A 25937-nucleotide genomic window follows, 5' to 3' on the forward strand; every position below is an offset into this window, starting at 1 on the left:
ATAACATGGTTCCCCTAGGAAAAGGGCTAAACATACATGGTTATTTGGTAAATGACAAAGATTGTTTTAAAACATTAATTTTATTTCAAAACTGTTTCCAAAATTTCCAGTTGGTTTCACAGATTGATTTTTTTCAATCCAGTAAAAATTCTAGATTTATAAAAAATGATATTTAAAAAAACACAATTTCCCCAAATTTTGTTAAAATTTATTGATTTTTAACAAGGTAAGAATGCTATTTAAAAAAAAACCTTCCTGTTTCAAAACCAATTTTATAATATTTGTGAAGCAAATGTTTTCATGTTTTACCATGTAAAAGACATTTCATACAATTATTTACTTAAATGCTAATCATCTCTAGCAGGCTTAAATACATTTTATCAGCACAGTACCTATAACAACACAGAAACTGTAAATTAAGATTCTACAGCTACAAAATTCATGTTGCACAATGAATCTTATGAGAAAGCCGAACATTAAAAGTGAACCACCCTACATGATTCACAAAGTGGACAGATGTTTTTAAAAGCCGAGGCGATTCTCTTATTCATATTTTGGGACAGGCAGCAGTGGATTTGGCAGGTAGAAAAAATACTTACTCAAAAGCAACATATGTCAGGAGAGTAGCTGCTGAAAAAATAGCAGATATTCCGCAACCAATATAGGTGATGAAGGTGAGAACTTTGGTGTTTTTTGCATCCAACTGTGAGGCGGTTCCTTGAAGGTCCTACCACAAACGAGAAGCAGCTGTCAGATTCTGTTTCCATGAGGGAGTGTTTTCTTTCATCAGAAAGTCCACTGATAACACTTAGAATCCCAGTTCAATCTCAGGGGCTAAAAACAGTGGTGTAAATCAATACAGGCACGCCTCACTCTACTGCACTTCGCAGACACTGCCTGTTTTTATAAATTGAAGGTTTGAGACAACTGAGTTGAACCATTTTTCCAATAGCGTTTGCTACTTTGGGTCTGTCTGTCACATGTGGGTAACTCTTGCAATATTTCAAACTTTTTCATTAATTATATTTGTTACAGTGACAGGTGATCAGTGATCTTTGATGTTACTACTATGACTCACTGAAGCTCATATGATGGTTAGCACTTCTTAGCAATAAAACATCTTTAATTAAGGTATCTACATTGTTTTGCACACTTAGTAGACTACAGTATGGTATAAACATAACTTTTATACGCACTGGGAAACCCCCAAATTCGTGTGACTCATGTTATCTTGAGATTTGCTTTATTGCAGTGGTCTGGAACTGAACCCACAAAAACATCGCTGAGGGATGCCTGTACTGAAACTTTCATTTATTGTACTCTTGTGGATCACTTCATGAAACAAAAATGCAGCATTGAGAGTTGCATATCGTTTTGGTTTGGGGGGGGTTGTTTGTTTTGTTTTGTTTTTCTTTTTAGGGCCACACCCACAGCATATGGAAGTTCCTAGGATAAGGGTCGAATCACAGCTGTAGCTGCCAGTCCACACCACAGCCACAGCAATGTGGGATTCAAGGAGTGTCTGTAACCTGCATCACAGCTCAGAGCAATGCCAGATCCTTAACCCACTGAGAGAGGCTAGGAATCAAACCTGCATCCTCATGGATACTATTCAGGTTCGTTTCTACTGCATCACAATGGGAACTTCTATACATAGTTTTTTAGTTGTTGTTTTTTTTATAATCATTACCCTGTTACCCCAGGTCTTTGTATACCAGTATAACTTGAAACCAAAACCACTGGGTCCCCCAACGAAAACTGGAGACCCACTGCCTTGCATAATAAATGACCAGACACTTTCCTATCATTTGCAGAGCTGGGGACACAAGTATTTGGAGAACACCGTGGCCCACCGGCCAAGCTCTCAGGTGGGCTCTGAGTTATTTCCTTGGTGGGGAGGGGCTCAGCCAGAGACAGCCAGAGGGTGGTGCTGGCGCATGGCTGCCCAGTTCAGACAGTTGTGCTGAGGTGCTTACTGTGGTCATTTCAAAGCCTGGTATGTTTTGGCCGTGGTGGCCTTTTTTTTTTTTTTTTTTTTCCATAAATGTGAAGCCACTAAGAATGTGGGGGGTTACAATTGTTTGATACCAATAGACCTGAAAGGGTGCCGCTTAAAAGTTTTAGGGGTTGTCATGAGTGGAAACAAGTCAACATTTTCTAGCATGTGAATACGAAGCCTTAATTTTAATTTTACCATGCAGACAGAGGCAGACTTGCAAAGTCCAAGCCTGGTAAGAGAATCTTTCTTTTCTTCCTTAAATGGAGAATTAGGGTAGGGATAAATCTTGAGCTAACATCAACCACTCAATCTTGGTTGGAGAAGAAAGGCACATGCATTTTATACAGACGTTTGAAAACGGAGCCTTCTTGGAGAAGGGACCTATTCCAAAAAGAATACCTGGTTTAAACGTTTAGGTCTTAAATTACGGGGGTGGGGAGGAGTTTGCTTTATACGTTTTTCATTCTATAATGTTAATTTTCACCAAAATGTCAGTAAAACTGCCATTCACACAAAGACCTGCAGTAAGTGGCATTTGCATGTGCGTATATGCACGTGAAATCATGAAACGGGACTCAGCTCCAGGTCTGGCTGTTGCAGTAAGAACAGGTAACAGTACCATTGTCAGGCCACGAAATGTACAGTGATGGAATTCAGCATACACAGGGACTCAGCGTCGGAGAGGACTTTCCTATCCTCCTCTGCCAGGAATCCCTCAAAACCCTGGGAGGACATGGACACATCCCAACACTCCCAGGGCACACGGGATGGGGTTCAAGTCAGTGCTACTTGACTCACAGGTTGGCTACTTCACCAACACAATGGTTACTCCAGGATTTGACCAGGCCGGAGAAATATCGTGAGACCCTCCAAAGAACTTGTCATTACCACTTGAAAAACCTATCACTACCATCTAGAAAAGGTAGTAGACTTGCAAATCATAATTAAAGCCACAGTTTAAAGTGTAAACTAAGGACTTCCCTTGTGGTGCAGTGGGTGAAGGATCCAGCATTGTCCCTACAATGGCTTCAGTAGCACTGCTGTGGCCCAGGTTTGATCCCTGGCCCGGGAACTTCCACATGCCAGAGTGTGGCCAAAAACATACATTAAAAAATAAATAAAATAAAATGTAATTTAATAAACTAATATTGTATTATGCTTACACATTTACACACGTCTCATGCTGTTTTTTACTTTTAGAGAAAGAATGTAAAAATATTTGTTCCTCTGAACTAGCCAACATGAGAATGTACTGTTAAAAATACGAAAAATCTATAAAGAAATGTAGCAGAGGACATGAAATTCTTCATACATTTGTAGATGAGAAAATATAATTATGAATCCAGAGTATGTTTTTTAATTTCTCATATGGTGAATGTGTCAGAGGGCAAAGTAGACTCTGAGAATATGTTAAACAAGTGAATAAAGAGTTTGGATATTAAGACTTTTTTTTTTTTTTTGCTTTTTAGGGCTGCACCTGCAGCATACAGAAGTTCCCAGGCTAGGGGTCAAATTAGAGCTGCAGCTGTTGGCCTACACCACAGCCACAACAATGTGGGATCTGAGCTGCATCTGCAACCTACACCACAGCTCAGGGCAATGCTGAATCCCTAACTCACTGAGCAAGGCTAGGGATTGAACCTACATCCTCATGGATACTGGTTGGATTTGTAACCCACTGAGCCACAGCAGGAACTCCTACATTAAGACTCTTAACAATGTTTTGGTGGTCCAGAAAAGCTGAAAGGCTACGGACATATTGCCAGAAAAGATAAATCCTGAAAAGTTTTTCTTCTAGAAGTTTATAAACAGTGAAAAATGAAAAGACAGCACTAAAAGAATATATATCCATATACATGTAAAACAAATTATTTAATCAATGGAAACAGAAAAATAATGTATAATTACAGATTCATAATCTCATTTAAACACTGTTTGAATACAGTAACCATTCAAAGTAATAGGAAGCCAAACTTTGGTTATGTAAAATCATCTCTGAAGAGTGAACTGTGTTACCGTTATCTACTTATCTAATATTAGACTTACACACAATCAGGCTACGTACACACACACACACTTACAGTTGAAATAATTCAATGAATTAAGCTAAAGCTTATATACCTAAATGAGTCATGATGCAAAATAAGTGTTTTATGAAAGAATGATGCTGTAATTTTTTGAAAAAAGAGAATATGGAAAAAAACTGAGGGTTTGTAAAAAATTATTTAGGGAAAACATGCTACAGTTTAATTGTTCATTTTCATGGTCTGGCAGTAAACAAAAACATTAATCTTTGGGAAGTGTTAAAAAGTTCTCTATGATTGTCATCTTTTTAAATAACTTTTTTATCCCTCAGAGATTTAAGTACTGCGTTGTCAGGGAAATGATAACTTGCAGGGTTGTGATGGGACAATGGCCATTTACACAGGCCAAGTAGATGGATGCATGAGCCAAACACCACATTGCAGGGTTCCTCACTGCTTCCTCCCAGCCCCACAGGAAGTAGGTGTAAGGTTTCAGGGATGGGATAAACATAACCCGATGGCTGTGATTTGAGTTCCAAAAGCTTTATTGCCTCAGCACACCTTACTCCCATCTTCCACTAAAAACCAAATGTGGTTTGATCCCTTTATGGAAAATATACAGAACCAATGGCTCTGTTATGATCTGGAGGGCGTACTTCGAAACAGAAAAGTGCCTGCAAAGACACAACTATATCAGATCATAAGGTAAGAGTATAAGTCTGTGGATGAATTCACCCAAGGTGCTGGTTGTAAGGTGGCTCTTGAAAATTTGAAGGGCGGAAAAAAATCTATCGATGCAATGCAATTTTTGCTTAAAACTGTTGGACACATTGGCTAATGAAATAAAACCAGGGCCAGGGGAAAGAGAGCAGGAAGAAAGGAAGGAAAGAATAATATGAGAGAGGAGTTCCCGTCGTGGCTCAGTGGTTAATGAATCCAATTAGAAACCATGAAGTTTCGGATTTGATCCCTGGCCTTGCTCAGTGGGTTAAGGATCTGGCGTTGCCGTGAGCTGTGGTGTAGGTCGAAGACACGGCTCGGATCTGGTGTTGCTGTGGCTGTGGTGTAGGCCAGAGGCTACAGCTCCGATAAGACCCCTAGCCTGAGAACCTCCATATGCTGCAGGAGCAGCCCTAGAAAAGACAAAAAGACAAAAAAAAAAAAAAAGAATGATATGAGAGAAGTGTCACAGCCATCATCCCTCTTGCAGGCCTGAAGACTCCTTGCTGTCCTTGTCACTAGTCTGTCCTAACAGGCTGTGATCTCTACAGGGGACTGCAGTCATTTGGTCACAGCTGATCACCAGGCACAGTACCTGGTACAAAGTAACATTCAAACACACTCAGTGATAATATAAGAAAGATAATTTTTGATGAAACTTTTCACAACTCCCTTCCGTGTTAGTAAATCCCAACATTTTCTTCCTCTTTAATGTTTCTGTCTCTCCCTCCCTCCCTCTCTGTCTCCCTTACTGTGTTTCTCTCTTAATTCCAGGGTCTCACCATGATTTTCTTGTGTTGGGGACCGTTTATGTGAATGCTATGAGAAAAAAAAGTAGTGTTCATCTCCATCCTTATTTTGCGTATTTTTAATAAATGATCTCTGTTAATGAGATCCTTCATTAAGAATCAAGATTCTGAGTACAGATGAAAATTATCAGGAAAAAAATCCCCAAAACACATAATCTAAAAAGGCTGACTCATAAAAAGAAGCATGCTTTCCAAAATTACATTATTTCGAAATGAGTGGGAAGTTCTTCCCTTACCATGAGAACGCCAAAGTGTGTGAGGTGGTTACACAGGCAGATCGTCTGGTTTGCGTCTGAATCTCTGTGTGCGTCACATCCTGATGTGTTCCAAAATCCCGAACCTTCTGTAGGAGGAAGTCAACAAACAGGGTGAAAACAACAGCACATCAGGGCCTTCGCTATCCTGGACCTTCACTATCCTGGATGAGCTCCTCTTTGGGGAAATATGCTTCAGTCTCTTCTGCCTTGCGGTTGTCTCAAAAGGGATACTGCTGTGAAAGCTACCAACATTTAGAATAATTTTGATTCCTGGAATCATAGAATGTGCTGGGTGGGCAGTTACAGATGATCTAGGCAGCAGTTTTCAACAATGTTCTACTGCAGTGCTGCTGGGGGTCCACAAAAGTCCCACTTAAAAATTCTTAATATATTGTAACATCTATTTTGCTTATTTAATATAAACATATTAATTATGTTTATAGAAATACATTTATTTAATAATATTAAATGTAGTTATTTAAATAAATTTAATTTCTATATATAATAGAAATATATTTAAATAAGTATTAGATATTTTATGTATAAATATATATTAATATATGAATTGATGTTATTTATTTAAAATATTTTAACATAAATATATTAATATATGAATTTATATATTATTTATTTAATACGTTTTAAGATCAACTTCCATAAAAAGAATATCCCTGGGGTTCTTGTTGTGGCTCATCGGTAAGGAACCTGACTAGCATCCATGAGGATGCAGGTTCGATCCCTGGCCCTGCCCTGTGGGTTAAGGATCCAGTCTTGCCACAGCTGCAGGCATAGGTTGCAGATGAGGCTCAGATTTGACCCCTAACCTAGGACTTTCCATATGCCGAGAGTGTGGCCCTAAAAGAAAAAAAGAAGAAAATCCCCTTTCAAATTGTTACATACTAGCAAAGTCTCTAAAGAGGAATACATTTTTTCCCCTTCGGGTCAATCTCTGTCTCTGGGAAGACATGAGAACAAAGGACCACTTCCTTGGAACATGCTACTATGTACACAGCAGTCATGCTCACTAACAGCTTATTGCAAATGCCTTAAACACATCTTACCTGACTTCCATGGTATGATATGGAATACAAGCAACTCATATATTTGAAAAATATTTTAAGACCACAAGGTGATACCATTTTGAACTATGTAGTTAGCAAATCAGGATCTTCACAAAAATTCAACTAGAAACCAACCAAACAACAAAAAACTTTCCAGCTAAGATAAGGAGTATCACAAAAAGAGGTTTTGAGGGAAAAAGAATGTCTTGACATTAAGAAAAATAATGTAAATAAAAATAAAAGGCTTGTAGACACCTTCAGACTATGATTCTGAGGAGCAGCCTGCACTGGTGCTGCTTTGTTTAACCACCATATTCCCACTGGGGGGCCCTCAAGGGAAGGTGACATTAAGGGGCAGAGGTGAGAGGTTTTGTGGCTTGTCCTTCCCTCGAAGATACCTCTACACTTTAGTGATTTATCCCTCCATCCTGCCTTTCTCTCTTGACTGTCAAATGTCATTTTTGAGCCAGTTCATAACCATTCCTATAGTTACAGTCCTCTAATAGGATTTCCCCCCATAATCTGTGGTCTGGAAGCTGGATTTGAAATTGTATGCCTTGTGCACATCAAATAATCTCTTCGGAAGCATCCCAGAAAAATGTGACCAAATGTATATTGGCATTTATCTAAAAGTGGAAATAAAAATGTATGCTGTATTTTACAAATAACTGAAATCAGAGGTGGTTTGTTTAAAACAAAAAGGCAAGTCTGCCTATTTCTTCTTGCAAAGAATAAAACGTTACAGAAATTAGAATTCACTTCACTTCCCAAGCAACCTAAACCAAATTTTGCAGCTCAGTTGCCATCAGACTTACATTGTGACTCACTCTGATTTGGGACAGAATTAAAGGCAATGAGGGGGTCTAACGATGTTTAAGAATTTAGTTGTTATTAAGATAGTGAGTATTTTAAAACCTACCGTTTTTGTTCAGATCCCAGAAGGCACAGATGGGATGAGGCACTGCCTATATTAACATAAGAATAAACATGTGAAATGGTGTTCAAAATAAATGAAAAACCATACGATTTGAATATGGGAAAAGAATAAAGATGCTAAGGTTTTCACAAAGAAATAGATCATCATTAGTCAGGGCAATAGAACCTAAGAACAGCAGGCAGTTTAGGGGGTCTGCTGTCACAGACTTCAAATGGATATCAGCTATAACCACAGAGGAATCATGCTGCCCACTTATCTGCAGGTTACTAATTATGTCTCATCATAAAATGCAATTCTCAGCATTTAGCAAAGCTGTTTACACTCAAATTTCACTTCCTCTTCCAAATTCTCCTTCATCTCTAAGTATATGTCCCAAAAAATTGAAAGCAGGGACTCAAACGGATTTTCTCATGACACCCTTGCTCTCAGCAGCATTATTCACTCTGGCCAAAAGGTGGAAAGCAACCAAGGGGCCATCAATGAATGAATGGGTAAATAAAAAGTGTGTGTGTGTGTGTGTGTGTGTGCACGCATGCGTGCACATGCACAATGGCATATGATCCAGACTTAAAAAGGCAGAAAATTCTGACACATGCCACCATATGGATGAACCTCAAAGGTATCATATTAAGAAATATAAGCCAGTCACAAAAAAGTAAGTACTATATGATTCCATTTATATGAGATACCAGAGCAGTCAAATTCATGGAGACAGAACAGAATGGTGGTTTCCAGGGGCTGGGAGAGAGGGGAACAGGAGTTAGCACTTCATGGGAACATAGTTTCAGTTGGGGAAGATGAAGACGTTCTGGAGAGGGATGCAGTAATGGTTGTAGAACAATGTAAATGTACTTAATGCCACAGAACTGTACATTTAAAATGGCTAAAGTGGTAACTTTTATGTTATGTATATCATATACCACATTTAAAACTTTTTTTATTTACTTTTTTTGGTCTTTTGTCTAAGGGCTGCACCTGTGGCATATGGAGGTTCCCAGGCTAGGGGTCTAATCAGAGCTATAGCTGCTGACCTACACCACAGCCACAGCAACGCCAGATCTGAGCTGTGTCTGCAGACCTACACCAGAGCTCATGGCAAGGCCAGATCCTTAACCCACTGAGTGAGGCCAGGGATCGAACCAACAACCTCATGGTTGGTTCCTCGTCGGATTCATTTCCACTGCGCCATGACAGAAACTCCTAAAACATTCTTTATGGAAGGAGCTGAAACAAAAGAGGCCAAAGGGTAGAATAGGGAGGTCTCAGAGGGTTCCGTGACAAAGCAGAGCTAATTCTCAGATGACTTCAGTCCAAGTCTTACTCCTTATCAGCCAGCTCACTTCCCGCCCGCCTTCCTGCCTAGTGGTAGAATCACGACTGAGACCCTCTATAAAACAGTGAAAAACTGTGGCTGGGCCACCTGAGACAATAAGAACCCCCACATGATTTTATCAAATAAACAGAGGATAGCAAGGGTAATGAAGCAAAAGAAAGAAAAAGAGAGCAAGATTTGCCAAGATTTTAGACAACTGCCAACCTCTCAAAAAATAAGTCAACTCTTTCTCCTATTTCCATTCTGCTTTCCCAGTTTCTGTAATCTTTGACTTTAAAAAGAACCCAAATCTTTAATGACACAATTATGCAATGAGTCTGCATCTAATTTAACTGAATTATACATTGTTTCTTTAAAATAGTGGCTCTTTCCTTTGCTGTTATTCTTTTGCAGATAATTGGGTCCTAGATAAGACTAATCCCCCCCATCTCATCTAAGTCCCTCTGCCACCATTTATGGTGACATGACAGCACTACCTGGCTAGCTGGCCCCCCCTTTTGCAGAAAATTGTCCCCTTCAATTAAAAAAAAAATACCAGATCTTTCTAAGCCTGTTTGTTTTTTTTGTTTGTTTTCGTCTTTTGTCTTTTTTAGGGCCATACCCACGGCATATGGAGGTTTCCAGGCTAGGGGTCGAATCAGAGCTGAAGCTGTTGGCCTACACCACAGCCACAGCAATGCCAGATCCATGCCTCATCTGTGACGGATACCACAGCTCACGGCAACGCCAGATCCTTAAATCGAACCCGTGTCCTCATGGATACTAGTCGGGTTCATTAACCACTGAACCATGACAGGAACTCCTCCTTCTAAGCATGTTTAAAAAAAAAAGTCCCAGAATTGTCTGAAGTAGTCTGCCTCTGTTCCATGGCCATTTGTAGTGTTTCCTTACCTGAGTTCTTGTATGTTTGATTTTAATTCGAACAGGATCCTTCAGATCCCGGATGGTAATGTTTCCAATACTGCATGCCATCACGTAACTCACTAAGGTTCCTTTCTTGGTTTCTACATCCTTTTAAAGAAAATAAAATTGTGTATTAGTCAAAAGCACACTCTTTTATATTATTTTGGTGCTCAAAAATAAGCAAACTGTCAGCACTTTTTACACTTAAGATCTTCAGTTATTGAACATCCTGTTTACATGATCTAATTGCTAGCTTTCTTGAAAGAGCTGTGCCATTTCTTTACTATAATAAATATGTCCAGGGAACATTATAAGCCAGTGCTGCAAGGTGATGTTTGTAAAACATTCTTAATTGTTCTGACTGATGCCAGCCAGTTAACATCTGAAACAATGCAAACCCACAAATAATATAAACTCATAAAAAGCTGCGAAACAATTAGATCATTTCCCTACTCTAAAAAATACATGAAGTTATTTTCCTTTAGAGAAGTACCAAGGAAATATGGTATGAAAAATAAAAATCAATTCATCCTTCATGTCCGTGACAACAGTCGGAAGTCTTTACAAGCTTAAACCTAAATGTAATTCAGCTGGATTAAAGCCCATCAGAACTGCTACTATCTCCGATTGTACACTTGCCAGCATCAGTAGCTTCCACTTCAGAGATAAGGTCGTCAGGAAATCAAATCAGTGAATCTGTGCTGCAAAATGAGTGGGACCAATAGACTGTCTTTCCAGCAAGATCACCAACACTTTTTCCTTCCCTTTGGGTTTCCTCTCGAACCTCTTGCATTTCTCTGTCACAGATTATGAACCATTTGTTTTGGAATAATGGCAGGATTTCTTAAGTGCTACATAGCTCTTTTCATCTAGAATAATGCTTTTTATTCCTTTTGTGTGGTCTTTCTCAATGAAGTGGCTATTGCTTGGGGACACCCTACCTTTCCTTTAAAAATACTCTGGTTTTGTTCCCTGTGTGAGGGGAGTACCATAGAACCCTTAAATTTGTTTCATTCGGCTATAAATTTACTTTAAAAACCTAAAATATGTTTCTTAATAACACTGACGATTGAGAGATGACAAAGGAGAAGAAAATGATTGTGTGGAGAACACAAAAGTCAAAAGGAAACAGTGAGGGATTCTTATAACACCAAGGCTTTTCCCAACTCTTCCCTCTGGGGCAATCTCTCCTCTCAAAGGACCCCCTCCCTCCCCCACCACTCACATCCTCTAACACCTACTGCATTGTTCGTAGTTATTAAATCCTTCAGAATAATTGTATGGAATTATGTTCTTAATCAGATGTTTTATATAGCAGTGCTCTTAAAACATTTGCTGATAAAAACTGTAAAATGTTTGAGTTAATTACTGTAAATGATTCCATGACCTCCTTTAACTTCTCTGTAGCCATCTCTGCCCTTCCTCTAAACATGACATATAAACATGACAGGTCTATTAAAAACATTTCCACTGGCTTTGAAACTTGCTGTCCTGTCTTCTCTGACATAGGTCACATTGTTTGATATATACCGGCATCTTAAATTTAATAGATAACTTTTATTGAAAGGGCTCAGTGCAACTGCTCAAAATGAGTTGCACTTTCAAAGGCAACCAGAGGTCACCAGTGTTTGCTGGCAGTGGACTTTCTAGTATCTAGAAATGATGCCAATAAAAATGACAATATGTGCTCAGCACAATGCCACCCTACTCCGGGGGATGTGGGAAGGCCAAAGGCCATTTGAAATACTAATGGGAAAACTGATTAAAGCCAAGAATGCTACTCATTATGTAAACAGTGCTTCCCTCTGAATTAAAAAAAACAAAACAAAAAACTTTTCTTTTGGCACACAATTTCTTTAACTCTGATGATCTAAACTGCTAGAGAACGTAAAACACTTAAAAGAAACAGTAAATAATAACTTCACTAATTGTATCATGCAAGTCAATGTGATATGATTTATTTTAAAATGTGAAATATCCTATTAATAAGGATATAATTATCTGAAATAAAATAAATAGTTATGTTAAAATTTTTCATTGTGGAAAATACAGTAGTTTTTCTATTCTTCTTGATATATTTTTCTTTTGAGCAAGAAAATAATTTGCGATTATAAATAGTAATTTACTCAACACTTACCTGGAAAAGTCCGGTTTTATTGAAGAAAGTAAATTGTGCTCTTTTAACTAATACAGAATCTTCCTCACTTAAGTTCTCAAGTAAGTTTGGAGGCAAAATTACGGAAGCCAATGGATCCATTTGTCCACTTTCAAAATCCATCTGTCACATACACAGAGAGACTGGTGGAGTTATCACATTTAAATTGCAGTAATTACTGCACAGCACAAGTGTCAGCATCAACTCAACCAGGACCACAGCGCCCCTCTACCTCCACAGCAGTCACTGCCCTTGAGGCTGAGTCCCTTTCAAAAAAAGGCCTGGATCTCAAATTTTATAAATTTGGGAAAAACATCTCAAATTTTGCAAATGTGGCAAAACAGGAAATGCACTGTTTTGCTGTTTTCACAGCAAACTGAGAAATTTATAAATCAGTGGACATTTTCAAGTATAAGCATTAGATTTACACTTAATAGATTTTGAGCTTTTCCCAAAACACATTGTGACAAAATAACCACCACCACCAAAAAAAAAAAAAAAAAAAGCCAGGAGTTACTTTGATTGCTGGGAAAGAGTATCTCTGCATAGAGGAAGCAGCTGAAGTTTTATGAACATTCTTGGGTATCATTTTTCCTGAACCCACAGATCAGGCCAAAGTGTTTTCCTGCAAATGGATTTGGTATGAGACTGAGGCTGACTGTGTTTTTACTCTTAAAAATGTGAAACAGAGTTATCCAAAAAAGCCCCCCATCCAAAGTAGAAAAAAACTTCTTCCTTATATCCAGATTTTTTAATACTCAATCTTGGTTTGTCGCCACAGTTAAGACGCATTACATGCCCCTTGTGTGTTTGTTCTCCCATGTCAAGGATGATGTTTCTATCATTTCATTTGCCCACATGGCGAACACTGCCTAGCACACAGTAGCAACTGAAAGTTATGTGCTCAAGTGTCCTATGAACAGGTCAAAGCGGCTCTCCAGGGATCTGGCCCCACCTTTCTTGTTCAGCCTTATCATCATCTGCCATTCTTAGCCTTCTACATCACTGCTTCTCAAAGTATGACCCTCAGACTAGGCAGTAGTAGCAATACCTGCAAATTGTGGAGGACCTATTAAATTAGAATCTCTGGGGATAGGACCCAGCAATCTGTTTTGATAAATCCTTCAGGTGAGGGAGTTCCTGTCCTGGCTCAGCAGTAACAAACCCAACTAGCATCCATGAGGACGTAGGTTCGATCCCTGGCCTCGCTCAGTGGATTAAGGATCCAGCATTGCCATGAGCTGTGGTGTAGCTTGCAGACATGGCTCAGATCCTGCGTTACTGTGGCTGTGGCGCAGGCCAGAAACTACAGCTCCAATTTGACCCATAGCCTGGGAATTCCATATGCCATGGGTGTGGCCCTAAAAAGACACCCACCCCCACCCCCACCCCACCCCCTGACAAAAAAAAAAAGATCCTCCAGGTGATTATAATGCAGTCTAAGACCCAATGGCAAAGATAATACACCATGTATCTTCCCACCTTTGGGACTTCAGTAAAGGTTTTTTTTCCCAATGAACTTCCCCCTTACCCCACTCTCAAGAGGCTGGTACTCTCTCATAGTTTAACACTTAGTTCCACCATCACCGCCTGTAGAAGGTAAGCTGGAAGAATACCTCCTCTCTGTGTCCACATATTTTATGGCTACTGCTGCTTTTAACCTTGGCCAGCCTTTGGACCTGCCTGCCATCCCTGAAGCCAAGATCCCTTTGCTGTGGCAACCAGTAGAGGATAAGAGATTTTTGCCTAATTAATAAAAGAAACCACTGGCTCATTACCTGGAAGTAGGATTCATTATTGCTTGGAAGACCGATGCTAAAATTTGAAATTTCATTGGTTTCTGGGGACAGGGATGAAACACCAAGAGCCAGATTCCGAGTTGTGATATTTACATGTGACGTGCTACTGAGGTCTATCTTGAAGGCCAATTCATCAATTGTTTTTAAAGCTCTGAATAAATGACAATATCACTGTTAAGTAACACATTGTAGGTACTTGCACACATGTGATTTACTGAAGGGCAAATACAAACCAAATAAAATTGTCTTTAAATTTTTTGATCTTAACACGAATACCCACGAAATTACCCCAACCACAGTAACATCTGTTAAAACACAGAATAGAGATACAGAGATAAACACATCCTTAAGAGAAACATAGGCTTGAAGGAAAAGCAACAATTAAGTCATCCTAAACAAATACTTTTTTTTCATCTATTTTTTAGCCTTTGTTCCCTCATATGAAAAATACCTTTCCTACTTTATTACTGAGTAGAACCAAAGGAAATGATATGATAAAAGTACTTTTTAAAAGCAAGACCCTGTAAAAAAAAGGTCCATAATTGTTAGGTGCATAAGGTAAGTTAGAAAATACATTTTAGGAAATACAAAATTTTCATGAAAGAAATTTTGCTAAAAGGAAGGAAAGAGAAAGAAAAAAATTAAATATCTTAATACTAACATATTAAATGAAACAACTGGATAGAAACTGAAGTGTGTAAAAATAACTGTATTACACCCCGCCCTAGGCAGTTTCATTTCAGAAGTACAGCAGTCATTGGGAGTTCCTCTGTGGCTCAGTGGCTTAAAGACTGGGCACTGCTGTGACTTGGGCTGCTGCCGTGGTGTAGGTTCAGTCCCTGGCCTGGGAACTTCCACATGCTGTGGGGGTGCCAAAAAAAAAAAAAGGTAGTACAACAGTCACAAAGCTGTCACAGTTCTGTGTCACAATCCATAGGATAGTGACCTACAGTGACCAAGTATGCCTATAAGATGAACTGAATGTTTCCTAAGTGTCTCCTTTGTAAGCAAAGGAAGTGTCACAGGAGCTCCCAATGTGGCTCAGCAGTAATGAACCCTACTGGTAGGCATGAGGATATGGGTTTGATCCCTGGCCTCACTCAGCAGGTTAAGCATCCAGCATTGCTGTGAGCTGTGGTGTAGGGCTCAGATACGGATTAGATCCGGCATTGCTGTGTCTGTGATATAAGACGGCAGCTGCAGCTCCAATTAGCTCCCACAGCTCCTTTTGAATTAACACCAGTTAACATTTTTCAGATGAAAAATGAATAGCAATTACATCTTTCTGGGACTACTTATATTATCTAATCGGATAGATAATCCTATTCAATTTGTAAATTATTTTTTCAAAACTTCAGAACTTTGAAGTTCATTTCATGAATGATCTTGGGAAATATCAATAGATCTTCTAGAGATTTAAATTCTGCAAGCATTTAGATCTGTGAGAAACATAACAACACATGTATCCAATAAATTTTACTCTCCGGAAGTTAAAAAAAAAAAGACAAACTTACTCAGAAGAAGACTCAAGCAAGTCACTGTCTGGACTGGTTAGAATATTAGAAAATATATTCATTAAAGTTGAACCAAGTGTTATATCAATGTTTTCCTCTTTATTTACAATCCTTTTGACCTGTTCTACGATGCTGGTAATATTGGCTGAGTTTAATGTCTGCCCATCACTGGTTAAATTTAAAATCTGATTGGCAACTTCATTTGCTTCCCCTAAAAAATGGCAGAAGAAACAACATACAGTTTTACCCATGTATTTTGAGCATTTCTAAGAATTCAAACCATAGTATGATATTTTACTTTATATTAAAGTAGCAAATAGGTTTCCTGTGTGTATCCCTTATCACAACTGTCACAGGACACAAAAGGATTTCTATTCAAACAGAAACTAACTTCTCTCTTTAGGTAAGACAACACTGTGCCTGTTAGCAACATCAGTACATAAACTGGAGGGCCCAACAGTCACATAGAGTTCTAAGAGAGATGCCCCAGGATCACTAAATCAGCGTATATTTGCTGCTTAAAAAAAAAAAATACAAAACTATAAAACACTGACCCAAATCTCAATTTATATATTGTCTTCTCCAAAATTTTCTTATTATGTTTAATCTCCCGTAGAATGGATGGAACAGAAAGTCAGAAGGAGAACAAAGAATATCTTCTGCCTTAAGTAAATGAAGCCATCATTTGCTTCGCTTTTAACACTACAATGGTATCACAGAGCAGAAGAACATGACCCAAGGTGATGAAAACCATGAAGCCTGAGGTCATTTCACTCTGCCTTTGAGAAATGAAGAAAAATCCCTCACTTACTTGAGCAATTGGAAATATCAGGAGGCCCCCAGTAGGCTACAGATGAATTAGCAGAGTAACTATAAAACAAAAAAACAAACCAACAAAAAAAAAAGATTTTAAATACTTGGCATCAACGACATTAGAGCTGACTAAACTGGTTAATAATGAGTGTTAGAATTTGCTATCTAAATGTTTCACTTGAAAATAAGACTGTAATATATTGAAATAAAACTCATAGTAAAAATTCTTATAGAAAAGAAAAAGTGAAAAAAATATTAGCAACAGCCTTAGCCTACATCCTCATTGAGGCTATATCCTATCCTACCCTACATCCTCACTGAGGCTACATCAGGTTACTAAGATTAAAAGCATAGTTGGTAATGTAAATCAAGTACTGCTTTAATACCTTTTCAGATAAAATCTCTTTTTGATTTCACCTGATTCTGTAGAGCAGATTATAGTCCACATTTTACAGATGAGAAAATAGATAAACCAAGGAATTTTCCAAGGTCTCAAAGCCAGGAAGAGGTAGAGCCACAATTCAACTCAAGTCAGCAAGCTCTTTGAAGTCCCCTTCTTTCCTCTCCACCACATGTCAAACCCAGCAAGGGGGGGCAGAGTATTTCTATTTGGGCAGTTTCAGTGTCCAAATTTCCCCCCGTAAGAAAACAATAATTGAAGGTGAGGTGGACCACGAAGAACTGGATTTGACTTGCTACTTGTTGAAGTCTCTGCACTCAACCTGTCTCACCGGTCTCCGTTCAACATTTAGAGGAAAACTACACCTTGACTGTCTCCACTAGCATACCGCCCTAACCTGCATCCTGTCTTTATTCTCTCTTTGCTGCCTCTTTCCCCATCCAATGACAGCCACTCCCAAAATGTCAGATGTGTGTTCCAGGGCTGTGAGCTGGTTCCATTCATCCACAAGCAAGGTACTTTGCTCTAGAGCCACCCTCTTGTTTCCAAGTTTCTCCACCTTTCTTTGGAGAAGGCTAGATTGGCATGTTGCTTGGAGAAAAACAACAACAACAACAACAAAAAAAAAACGGGCTTTTTTGGGTAACTTAGCTGCCTCATCTTTACCCCTCATGGAGTGTATGATCAGGCATATGCAGAGATTCCTGCCCTTCTTTGAAATTAATACACCCTGCGCTGGAACTGAGGTACGGCACGTGTAACCCTGGAAAGGTAGGTAAGGTGGAGTTTGCTGGCACGAGTCCAGCAAATATTACCATGTTCGTGAAGCATAGAAGCCTGGTTTCCCTGGACAGGGGGCATTGTATACAGAAGGCTGGATGGTTGGCCATATATATCCTTTAGGATTCTCCTCAGCATAACATATACCTATGTGAAAATAAGACCCAACATGAGAGATACGAATCAATTTTTTGAAAGTAGAGGTGCAAGATGAGAGTAAAACAACACTGGTAATTACATACTTATTCCATGCAAAACTAAAATACCAGTTTTTTGTGTTCAGAATTTATAAAAAGTTAGAAGTTAGGAAAAATAAACATTAAATACATTTCATAGTCAAAATTACGTCTTATAAAACTATCAAATAAAAAGAAACACTTATGTGAGTGTAAACATGAAACACACCATTGTTCTCACACAAATCTTTAGCAGATTTACCTCATTAGAGTTCTCATATGCACATATACACACTCTCTTTATTCCTAAAGTTGAAGCCAATTCTAGTCAAGGTTATTTTGGCATTTTGCCCATATTCTTAGTATTTTCATAATATGCTCCTAAAATAGGGTATAAACTTTCATCTGCCTCTTTCCATTCTTTGGACAGCTTTTATGTCACCCATTTGTTACATCACTAATAGGCTGAATTTCATCAGAAAAAAAAATAGCTTTAAATAAACACACAAAGGAAGAACATTGTTGTTTTTATTTCAACTAAACCTGAATATGTAATCATATAAAATACACATTATAAAAAAATTCAAGGCACTTACCCAGTTGCCGCACATTGATTGTATGTAGCCTCAAGCCCTCATCCAGGGACTCATTATTTCTTAAGAGCTTCCGTTGAATTGTTCTTCCTTCTAAACTGGAACTGTTGGTGGCATTGTAAACTAGAAGGGCCCAAATCACCAACCTAGGAAAAGAATTCAGATAGAATCGTTGTTGGGGTTCTTGACTAACTGGCTGGGGTTTTTTGGTAGAAAAAGAGAACATTTGGATATGGTAGTAAGAAGATGACCCTAAAGTGGTGAGACAAGAAATACACCCAGGAGTTCCCACTGTGGCTCAGCAGTTAATGAACCCAACTAGCATCCATGAGGACGTGGGTTTGATCCCTGGCCTTGCTCAGTGGGTTAAGGACCTGGCATTGCTGTGAGCTGTGGTGTAGGTCACAGATGTGGCTTGGATCCCGAGTTGCTGTGGCTCTGGCAAAGGCCGGTGGCTACAGCTCTGACTGGACCCCTAGTCTGGGAACCTCCATATGCTGCAGGTGCGGCCTTAAAAAGACAAAAAGAAAAAAAAAAAAAAGAAGAAGAAGAAGAAAGAAATATGTCCAGGCACTCAAAGACTTCTCTAGATGCATGAATTATAATGTTAAGAAATCTCAACATAAAAGATTTTATGGGATATTGCATGTATTATCCTATCATATCTTATCATCTCATTTCTTTTGAGAAATACTTTAAGGAATATTTTATAGCATCCAAGCAGGAAAGGGCCATATTTATGGGCTAGTGCTACACTGTTTCTTTAAAGTCAAAAAGAAAAAAATTTAAGAAAAATTAGAATTTCAACTAATCTAACTAAACAGTTAACTATTGAAATTATTGTGTTACTTTTAAAAATGTTATAATTTCTCCAGAATCACTATAAATGATTTTCTATCTCCATGAAGCTTTCACTAGTACTTTGTACAGTGAAGAGTTACAAAATAAGTACTCGAAATTCACTTGGTGACTGGCCAGCATATTACTTAGAAGTATATAGACTGTCGGACCTAGCATGCCTTTAAAAAGAAAATGTCTCTATGAGAAGCAGAGACGTATCTTAAAAGCTCCATCAAAACTCTGGTTCTACAGTTAAAAGTAATATAATTTTTAGCTTAATTGTAATCACAGCTGTAAAGAGCAAAAATCAACAGATGCCCAAAGTGAAAGCGGTAGCATTGTTTTTGAAATAACTATGAAGTACTCAGTGAAGAGGCAGCAGCATATTTTATTTATGAAATACTATGGGTATTGGTATAAATGAAATAGAATATTAACATCTCTGTGATGTCATAAAAAGTGAAATATTAGCTATTCAAAGTTAGGTGACATTTTTAAATGACTCTATTTTTCCCCTAAATATCTGTGCTATCTCAAGGACAATACACCCTACAATTCTCATAATTCACTCTGAAAAACTATTTATCTCCAAAATGATTTACTGCTTACTATTCATATGTAAGTCATGTTTCAGGATGAGACAAATGTAGACGCAAATAAATAATGGTGAACTGTGATACATTAATAACTTTTTAAAGGCCTAGAACCTCTTGATTAAATTATTGTTGGAAGCTAAGCTTCGCCACTCTGGTAATTGAGAATTTATAGTTGGGAATATGACCTTTCACTTCCCCTGAATATTGAGAACTCAGTACAGTGTATTGTGGATGGTACAGAAGACCCAAATTCAGCAATTCAAGAATGACCATGCGTTTTCACGGGTCTTATCTGTGTTGTTCTCCTCCCTCATCCTGGAAACCGAAACTATTTTATGGTTCTGCAAAGTCCAATTCTATCTGCTGCTACCATCAAGCATTCTTTATTTGAATAAACCATTCTCTGTGACTCTGGTTTCCTGTCTGTCTAGGTGATAGAGTATGATAGCATTATCTAAAACTAGGGTCTGTGTTAAGTGTTACAATCCAAATGAAAGGAAAGATTGGGGGAAAAAGAGTATATGTAAGACTAGTAGATTGCAGTTTTGAGAAAAACCATGAGAGACTACAAAGATTCATCTAGGAGCATAAAAGCAAGTGGGAAGAAAGAGATGGAGGTAAAGACTGAACAAATTTTATCTTTTTATTTTTTATTTTTGTTTTTTGTCTTTTCTGGGGCCGCACCCGCGGCATATGGAGGTTCCCAGGCTAGGGGTCTAATCGGAGCTATAGCCGCTGGCCTACGCCAGAGCCACAGCAACAAGGGATCCGAGCCTCATCTGCAACCTACACCACAGCTCACGGCAATGCCAGGTCCTTAACCCACTGAGTGAGGCCAGGGATAGAACTGGCAATCTCATGGTTCCTAGTTGGATTTGTTAACCACTAAGCCATGACAGGAACTCCAGAAAAAAACAAATTTTAAGGCTAGGAGTTCATACCAAAGAAAAACAAAATGTATGGATTTTCCCACATACATAAGTTCATTCTGCTTATAATTTTTGGTAAAATTAACCATTGGTTTGACAGACAGGAATTTTCCCTGAATTTAAGTGATTATAATCTGAATTTGAGCCCTCAGAAGAGGGTATACTACCACTGGAGATCTCTCCAACTAGACCTCGGCTTCTCTGATTGCAAGTGTCTAGCAAAGGGATCCAGATTACTGCTGAATTCATTATTCAAGGCTCAAATGATCTAGCAATAAGGGTTACAGAAGAAATTATTGGCTAAATAAAAGACAAGAGTCCTGTTATCAAGAATACAGTGTTAAAATACATTAAATACATTCCTCTATTCTTTAGATCATAAAGGAAAAGCAACAATTCCAGAAAACTAAAAAGAAAAAAACCAAAAACTTTCCCTAATCAGATGGCTCAGGAGTTCCCGTCGTAGCGCAGTGGTTAGCGAATCCGACTAGGAACCATGAGGTTGCGGGTTCGGTCCCTGCCCTTGCTCAGTGGGTTAACGACCCGGTGTTGCCTTGAGCTGTGGTGTAGGTTGCAGACGCGGCTCGGATCCTGCGCTGCTGTGGCTCTGGGGTAGGCCAGGGGCTACAGCTCTGATTTGACTCCTAGCCTGGGAACCTCCAAATGCCGCGGGAGCGGCCCAAAGAAATAGCAAAAAGACCAAAAAAAAAAAAAAAAAATCAGATGCTCAGACCAGTCTGCTGAATATATACAGAAATGATAAGTTTGCTATAAAATCTTAAAAACTGTGTTTTTCTAATGCCGAATAGAAAAAGAAAAAAACAAGAATAAAGCTCTCTGGTCAACTCTCATATGAAATTGTATTACTATCTTCTCATATATCACCTGAGAAGGAGTATATTCCATCATTACAGTTGTAAATACATAACATTAATTCAGTTAATTGAAACCGAGTAAGACATGAACTTTACTTTTCAACTAATTTTTTTAATTCTATGGAGATGCAATATACTACCTGAACACAATTAAATTTATTTCATTTAGGAGTTTACATTGGCTTTTGCTATACAGCATTCTGAATAATTGGCCTTCATATGCCAGCTGAGTATATGTGGTGCACATATCCATTAAATTACCTGCCTGCTTAAGTTACAACCTTGATATAAATTTAAAAATGAAGACTTCAGAAAATTAGCTGATCACTTTGAATGCTGAAAATATTTTAGCATCTATGATCCATATTATTAAACACTACTGTACATAAGCACCTTACTTAAAATAAAATTATAATTTTTTTTCTTGGAAGGTCTCTTTGAAATTTCAAATAAGAGACAATTGGTTATCACAAATAAACCTGAACTACTAAAATAATAAGTCTTCCACTTCTTAATTATTTTTATCAGATGTGTATTTGTGTATTTCTACCCAGTCTGCTAATTTACACTTTTAACTATAAGAAAAGAAGAAGGTCTTAGGTCTAAAAAAATAACTGAAATGTCTACTTCTACTGGATGGAGATGTTTCCTCTCCTATCTCATTGATTTCATTTCTCTACCAGACAGTCAAAACAGCAGGAGAAAGGATGTAACATTTTCTGTAAGACTTGTTCAGCCTTACCTTTGATCATTCACAAGGCTTCTCCTCACTTTAATCTTATCCTCTTCTGTGATCTGGTGAAAACTATAAATACAAATACGTGTATTCATTACCAAGCTCATCTGCTGAATGATCAACAACACAATTTGAGGAGGTGAGAGGAAGAGGCAGAAGCACATTCTAAGCCAGCATTTGTGAAGGCGTGTTCTGAGGTTTGCTCATATACCTGAGCAAAAACAAAGCTTGGCCACTACACACCTTCGTCTCTTTTCAAGATTCATAATGCACATCAGTACATGAAAGAACCTAAGATGCTCTGATATAGAGAAACCTGCTTCAGTTTGTTTAATAATTTAGCTCCTGAACGAATTTGACCATCTGATCCCTTTTTCGGTGTTATTATATCCCTTGGGTTCACAGAATACACATCTAGGGTTCATCAAATACACTTTAGAAATTAAGTATAAGACTATAAAAACGAGGTGCAGAGGAAGACAGGTGGATGACACTCTCTGTAGAGATTTAGTGGAGTACTTAAATGGAAGATGAGAGAATGTTAATTTTTAAAAGCTAGGTTGCAATCAGAGTGTAGACATCTCATCTTATAGAAAAATGGTCTCTGAACTGGGGGGCATGCAACCCAGGAGGTGCTCTAGTTGATCTACTGGGGCATGAGAACCAACTAACAGAACTTCTATTTATATTTAAATATTCTCTTAATTTATGATACATTAAAACATATAATATACTGATAAAGTAATATACACATACACCTGCATATATACAATCTATATAAAATCACAAATATATTTTGGGAATGCAAGCTAACATTTTAAATAATCAAAAGAATTTTTAAACTCTTGCTGCATCATTGAAGTCTTTCGTGCAAAGAAATGACATAAGAGGGAGCTGGTTGTTTTAGAAAGATTGACTATGGTATGAGTGTCTGTGTTTGTGGTATGTGTATGTAAAAATAACCACTAAGACAGGCAGAGGATAGTACTAAATTAGACACTACTTTTTATTTCTCAAATTTTTCATTCTGTCATTTACCTGATATTTACCACATAAACAGTGTAGTTCCAATTCTGGAAGGTTGAATTGAGCTGAAAATACAACAGAAAAGGGTGAGTTTGAGTAATACTTTAACTACATTGAATCCAATTTCTTCTCCCCCACAAATTGTTATTGGAATAAGACCTCAGGAAAATTCTGAAGAGCTAGAGAAGTGAAAGAAAGGCACAGAGAATAATTGCTGGATCTTGTAAAGTAAGCCAAGAACTTTACAAATGTTATTTCTTTCATTCTCACGACAGCTAATGAGATAGGTATTACCTGCACTGTACCCCCAGCCATCGCATGAGGAAACTGAGCTTCATAGAGATGAAATACTTGCCCAAGCTGCAACTAAGAAGCAGTGGATCCCAGACTGGAACCCAAGGCTGTCTGTCTGGGAACGCCACACCTTCCTTTCCAGCCTATATTATAAAAGGCTTTCTCTGAAGTAGGCCTTTAATTAGCCATAACACTGAGAACTTAGTTGCAATAGGGTACGTGGAGAAGATCAGCGCCATACACACCTTTCACATTCTTCATTCAACACAGAGGTTCATTAATACATGTTTTTCCAGCAATTATCATCTCATCAGAACATTAGCAGCAAGAAAAATAAATTTAACAGTATAGACCTTTAAAAAAACAAACTAAAAATAAGTTCAATATTATGGGGAGCTGTGTTATTTATCGTCATTATGTGGTTATTTAACAATCTTTATGGGTCTCAGCACCAGACTTTTTAATGAAACAATTCCTTTCAATATAAATAGCAACCTTCCATATGCATTGTCCAGTATAATTACAAAACATGATTTACTGACATGAACTTCTCATTTTTGTTTAAATTTTTTTTTTTTTTTTTTGGTTTTGCTTCATATACACACTTAGCCTTCCTGGTAATCATTCTTTTTTTTTTTTGGTTTTTTTTTTTTTGCTTTTCAGGGCCACATGCACGACATATTCCCAGGCTAGGGGTCACATCGGAGCTACAGCTGCCAGCCACTGCCACAGCCACAGCAATGCCAGATCTGAGCCACATCTATGACCTACACTGCAACTTATGGCAATGCTGGATTCTTAACCCACTGAGCAAGGTCAGGATCGAACCTGCGTCCTGATGGAGACTAGTCGGATTCAGTTCTGCTGAACCCACAACAGGAACTCCCCTTCCTTGTAAGCATTTTTAAAACTAATATAAATTCTAGAAAATTCTGGTAAAAAGTTATTTTAAAATTATAAATAGCAATAATATGAATCAGGGACACCACTTATGTTTTCTGTTATCAAATACCTGCTTTGGTATCTTAAGCAAAAAGTGTCCATTGACACTTAGCTTCAGATGAAAATGATGCTATGTTAAAAACCAGGCAAGAGGGAGTTCCCATTTGTGATTCGGCAGGTTAAGGACACGACGTTGTGGGTTTGATCCCCGGCCTCGCTCAGTGGATTAAGCATCCAGCATTACCACAAGCTGTAGCAGAGGTTAAAGATATGGCTCAAATCCCGTGTTGCCATGGCTGTGGTGTGGGCTGGCAGCTATAGCTTCAATTTGACTCCTAGCCCTAGGACTTGCATATGCTGCTAGTGTGGCCACAAAGAGAGGAAAAAAAGAATTAAAAAAAAAACTATGCATGAAATAAACATAAACATAAAATTATACCTTGTCTAAAGCATAAACTCTCCAGTGAATGCTAATTCACAGAATTAATAACATCAGAAATGTGACCTGAACCACAGGAGTGACCCACGCCACATCAGTGACAATGCCAGATCCTTAACTACTAGGCCACCAGGGAACTCCTATGTAGCACTTTTCATTGGACTCAGTTTCTTGTCCTTTATTCAAATTTAACCTTTCTTTCTATTCAGAAGTGCAATAACTCACTTATATATCTACTCATACATTTATAATGAAGTATCTATGTTTCAGTATGATCTGCAGATTCAATTAGACAGTAGAGGTTTTTCCAGATTTCCAGAGATTAAAGGTTTAAAGCCAAAAAAGAAATTTTACAATTCACTTACCCATTCTGCAACCATGCTCTGTACTTTTACCTCAGGGTGATGAAGGGTGTTTTGAACCACTATGGAAATTCTATAAACAATTCCATCTGTCCATTGGAAATAGGATTTATTTCATTAATTACATTTTACAATCATACACTTATCACCTTATATTTACAATAGCATAATTTAATACTATTTAAAAGAAACAGCTTCTATATAGGTACAGAAAAATTTCGAGATATTTTAACTTCATTCCTATTGACCTTTGCAACTTTTTAAAAACAGTCATCATTCAGTTTACTCTTATAGATAACACATTACTCCTAAATTATCACCTGCATAGTTTCTTCATATTTTTAAATTCTATAGATTTCAATCTACTCTCTGCCAAGTTATGACCCTTCTATGCACAATTTGATTTCTTGTAAGAAAAAATTATCCTTTTTTGTAAATTATGAAGAATGATAGTTTGGGATGTGAAAACTTTAGTAAGATGATGAGCAAAACTTAATTTGGAAAAGAACAGGCATCACTAATTATGGCCCACGGCTCCTCATTCTCTCTGTACTCTTTCCCTTCCCCACTAAAGTGTTTACTTCTACTAAACCATATTTTTCATATAAATTCCATAAATATAATC

At 37.9% G+C, this 25937-nt stretch overlaps 1 protein-coding gene across 5 annotated transcripts in view; it reads right to left on the bottom strand.

Annotated features, from left to right (window-relative positions):
* Positions 1 to 25937, bottom strand: part of ADGRG6 (adhesion G protein-coupled receptor G6) — a 139967-nt gene that overhangs the window by 25290 nt on the left and 88740 nt on the right. For all 5 annotated transcript variants that reach the window (XM_047770072.1, XM_047770069.1, XM_047770070.1 and 2 more), the window contains 13 exons: positions 25316 to 25401; positions 23288 to 23340; positions 22256 to 22318; positions 18277 to 18419; positions 17540 to 17651; positions 16323 to 16381; positions 15512 to 15722; positions 13977 to 14148; positions 12181 to 12321; positions 10032 to 10151; positions 7790 to 7835; positions 5789 to 5895; positions 600 to 727 (listed from right to left, as the gene is read on the bottom strand). In XM_047770072.1, coding sequence (XP_047626028.1) covers positions 600 to 727; positions 5789 to 5895; positions 7790 to 7835; positions 10032 to 10151; positions 12181 to 12321; positions 13977 to 14148; positions 15512 to 15722; positions 16323 to 16381; positions 17540 to 17651; positions 18277 to 18419; positions 22256 to 22318; positions 23288 to 23340; positions 25316 to 25401 — 1441 coding nt within the window. The remainder of the gene's footprint in view (positions 1 to 599; positions 728 to 5788; positions 5896 to 7789; positions 7836 to 10031; positions 10152 to 12180; positions 12322 to 13976; positions 14149 to 15511; positions 15723 to 16322; positions 16382 to 17539; positions 17652 to 18276; positions 18420 to 22255; positions 22319 to 23287; positions 23341 to 25315; positions 25402 to 25937) is intronic.

This window comes from Phacochoerus africanus, chromosome 2, assembly GCF_016906955.1.
Source record: "Phacochoerus africanus isolate WHEZ1 chromosome 2, ROS_Pafr_v1, whole genome shotgun sequence".
NCBI lineage: Eukaryota > Metazoa > Chordata > Mammalia > Artiodactyla > Suidae > Phacochoerus > Phacochoerus africanus.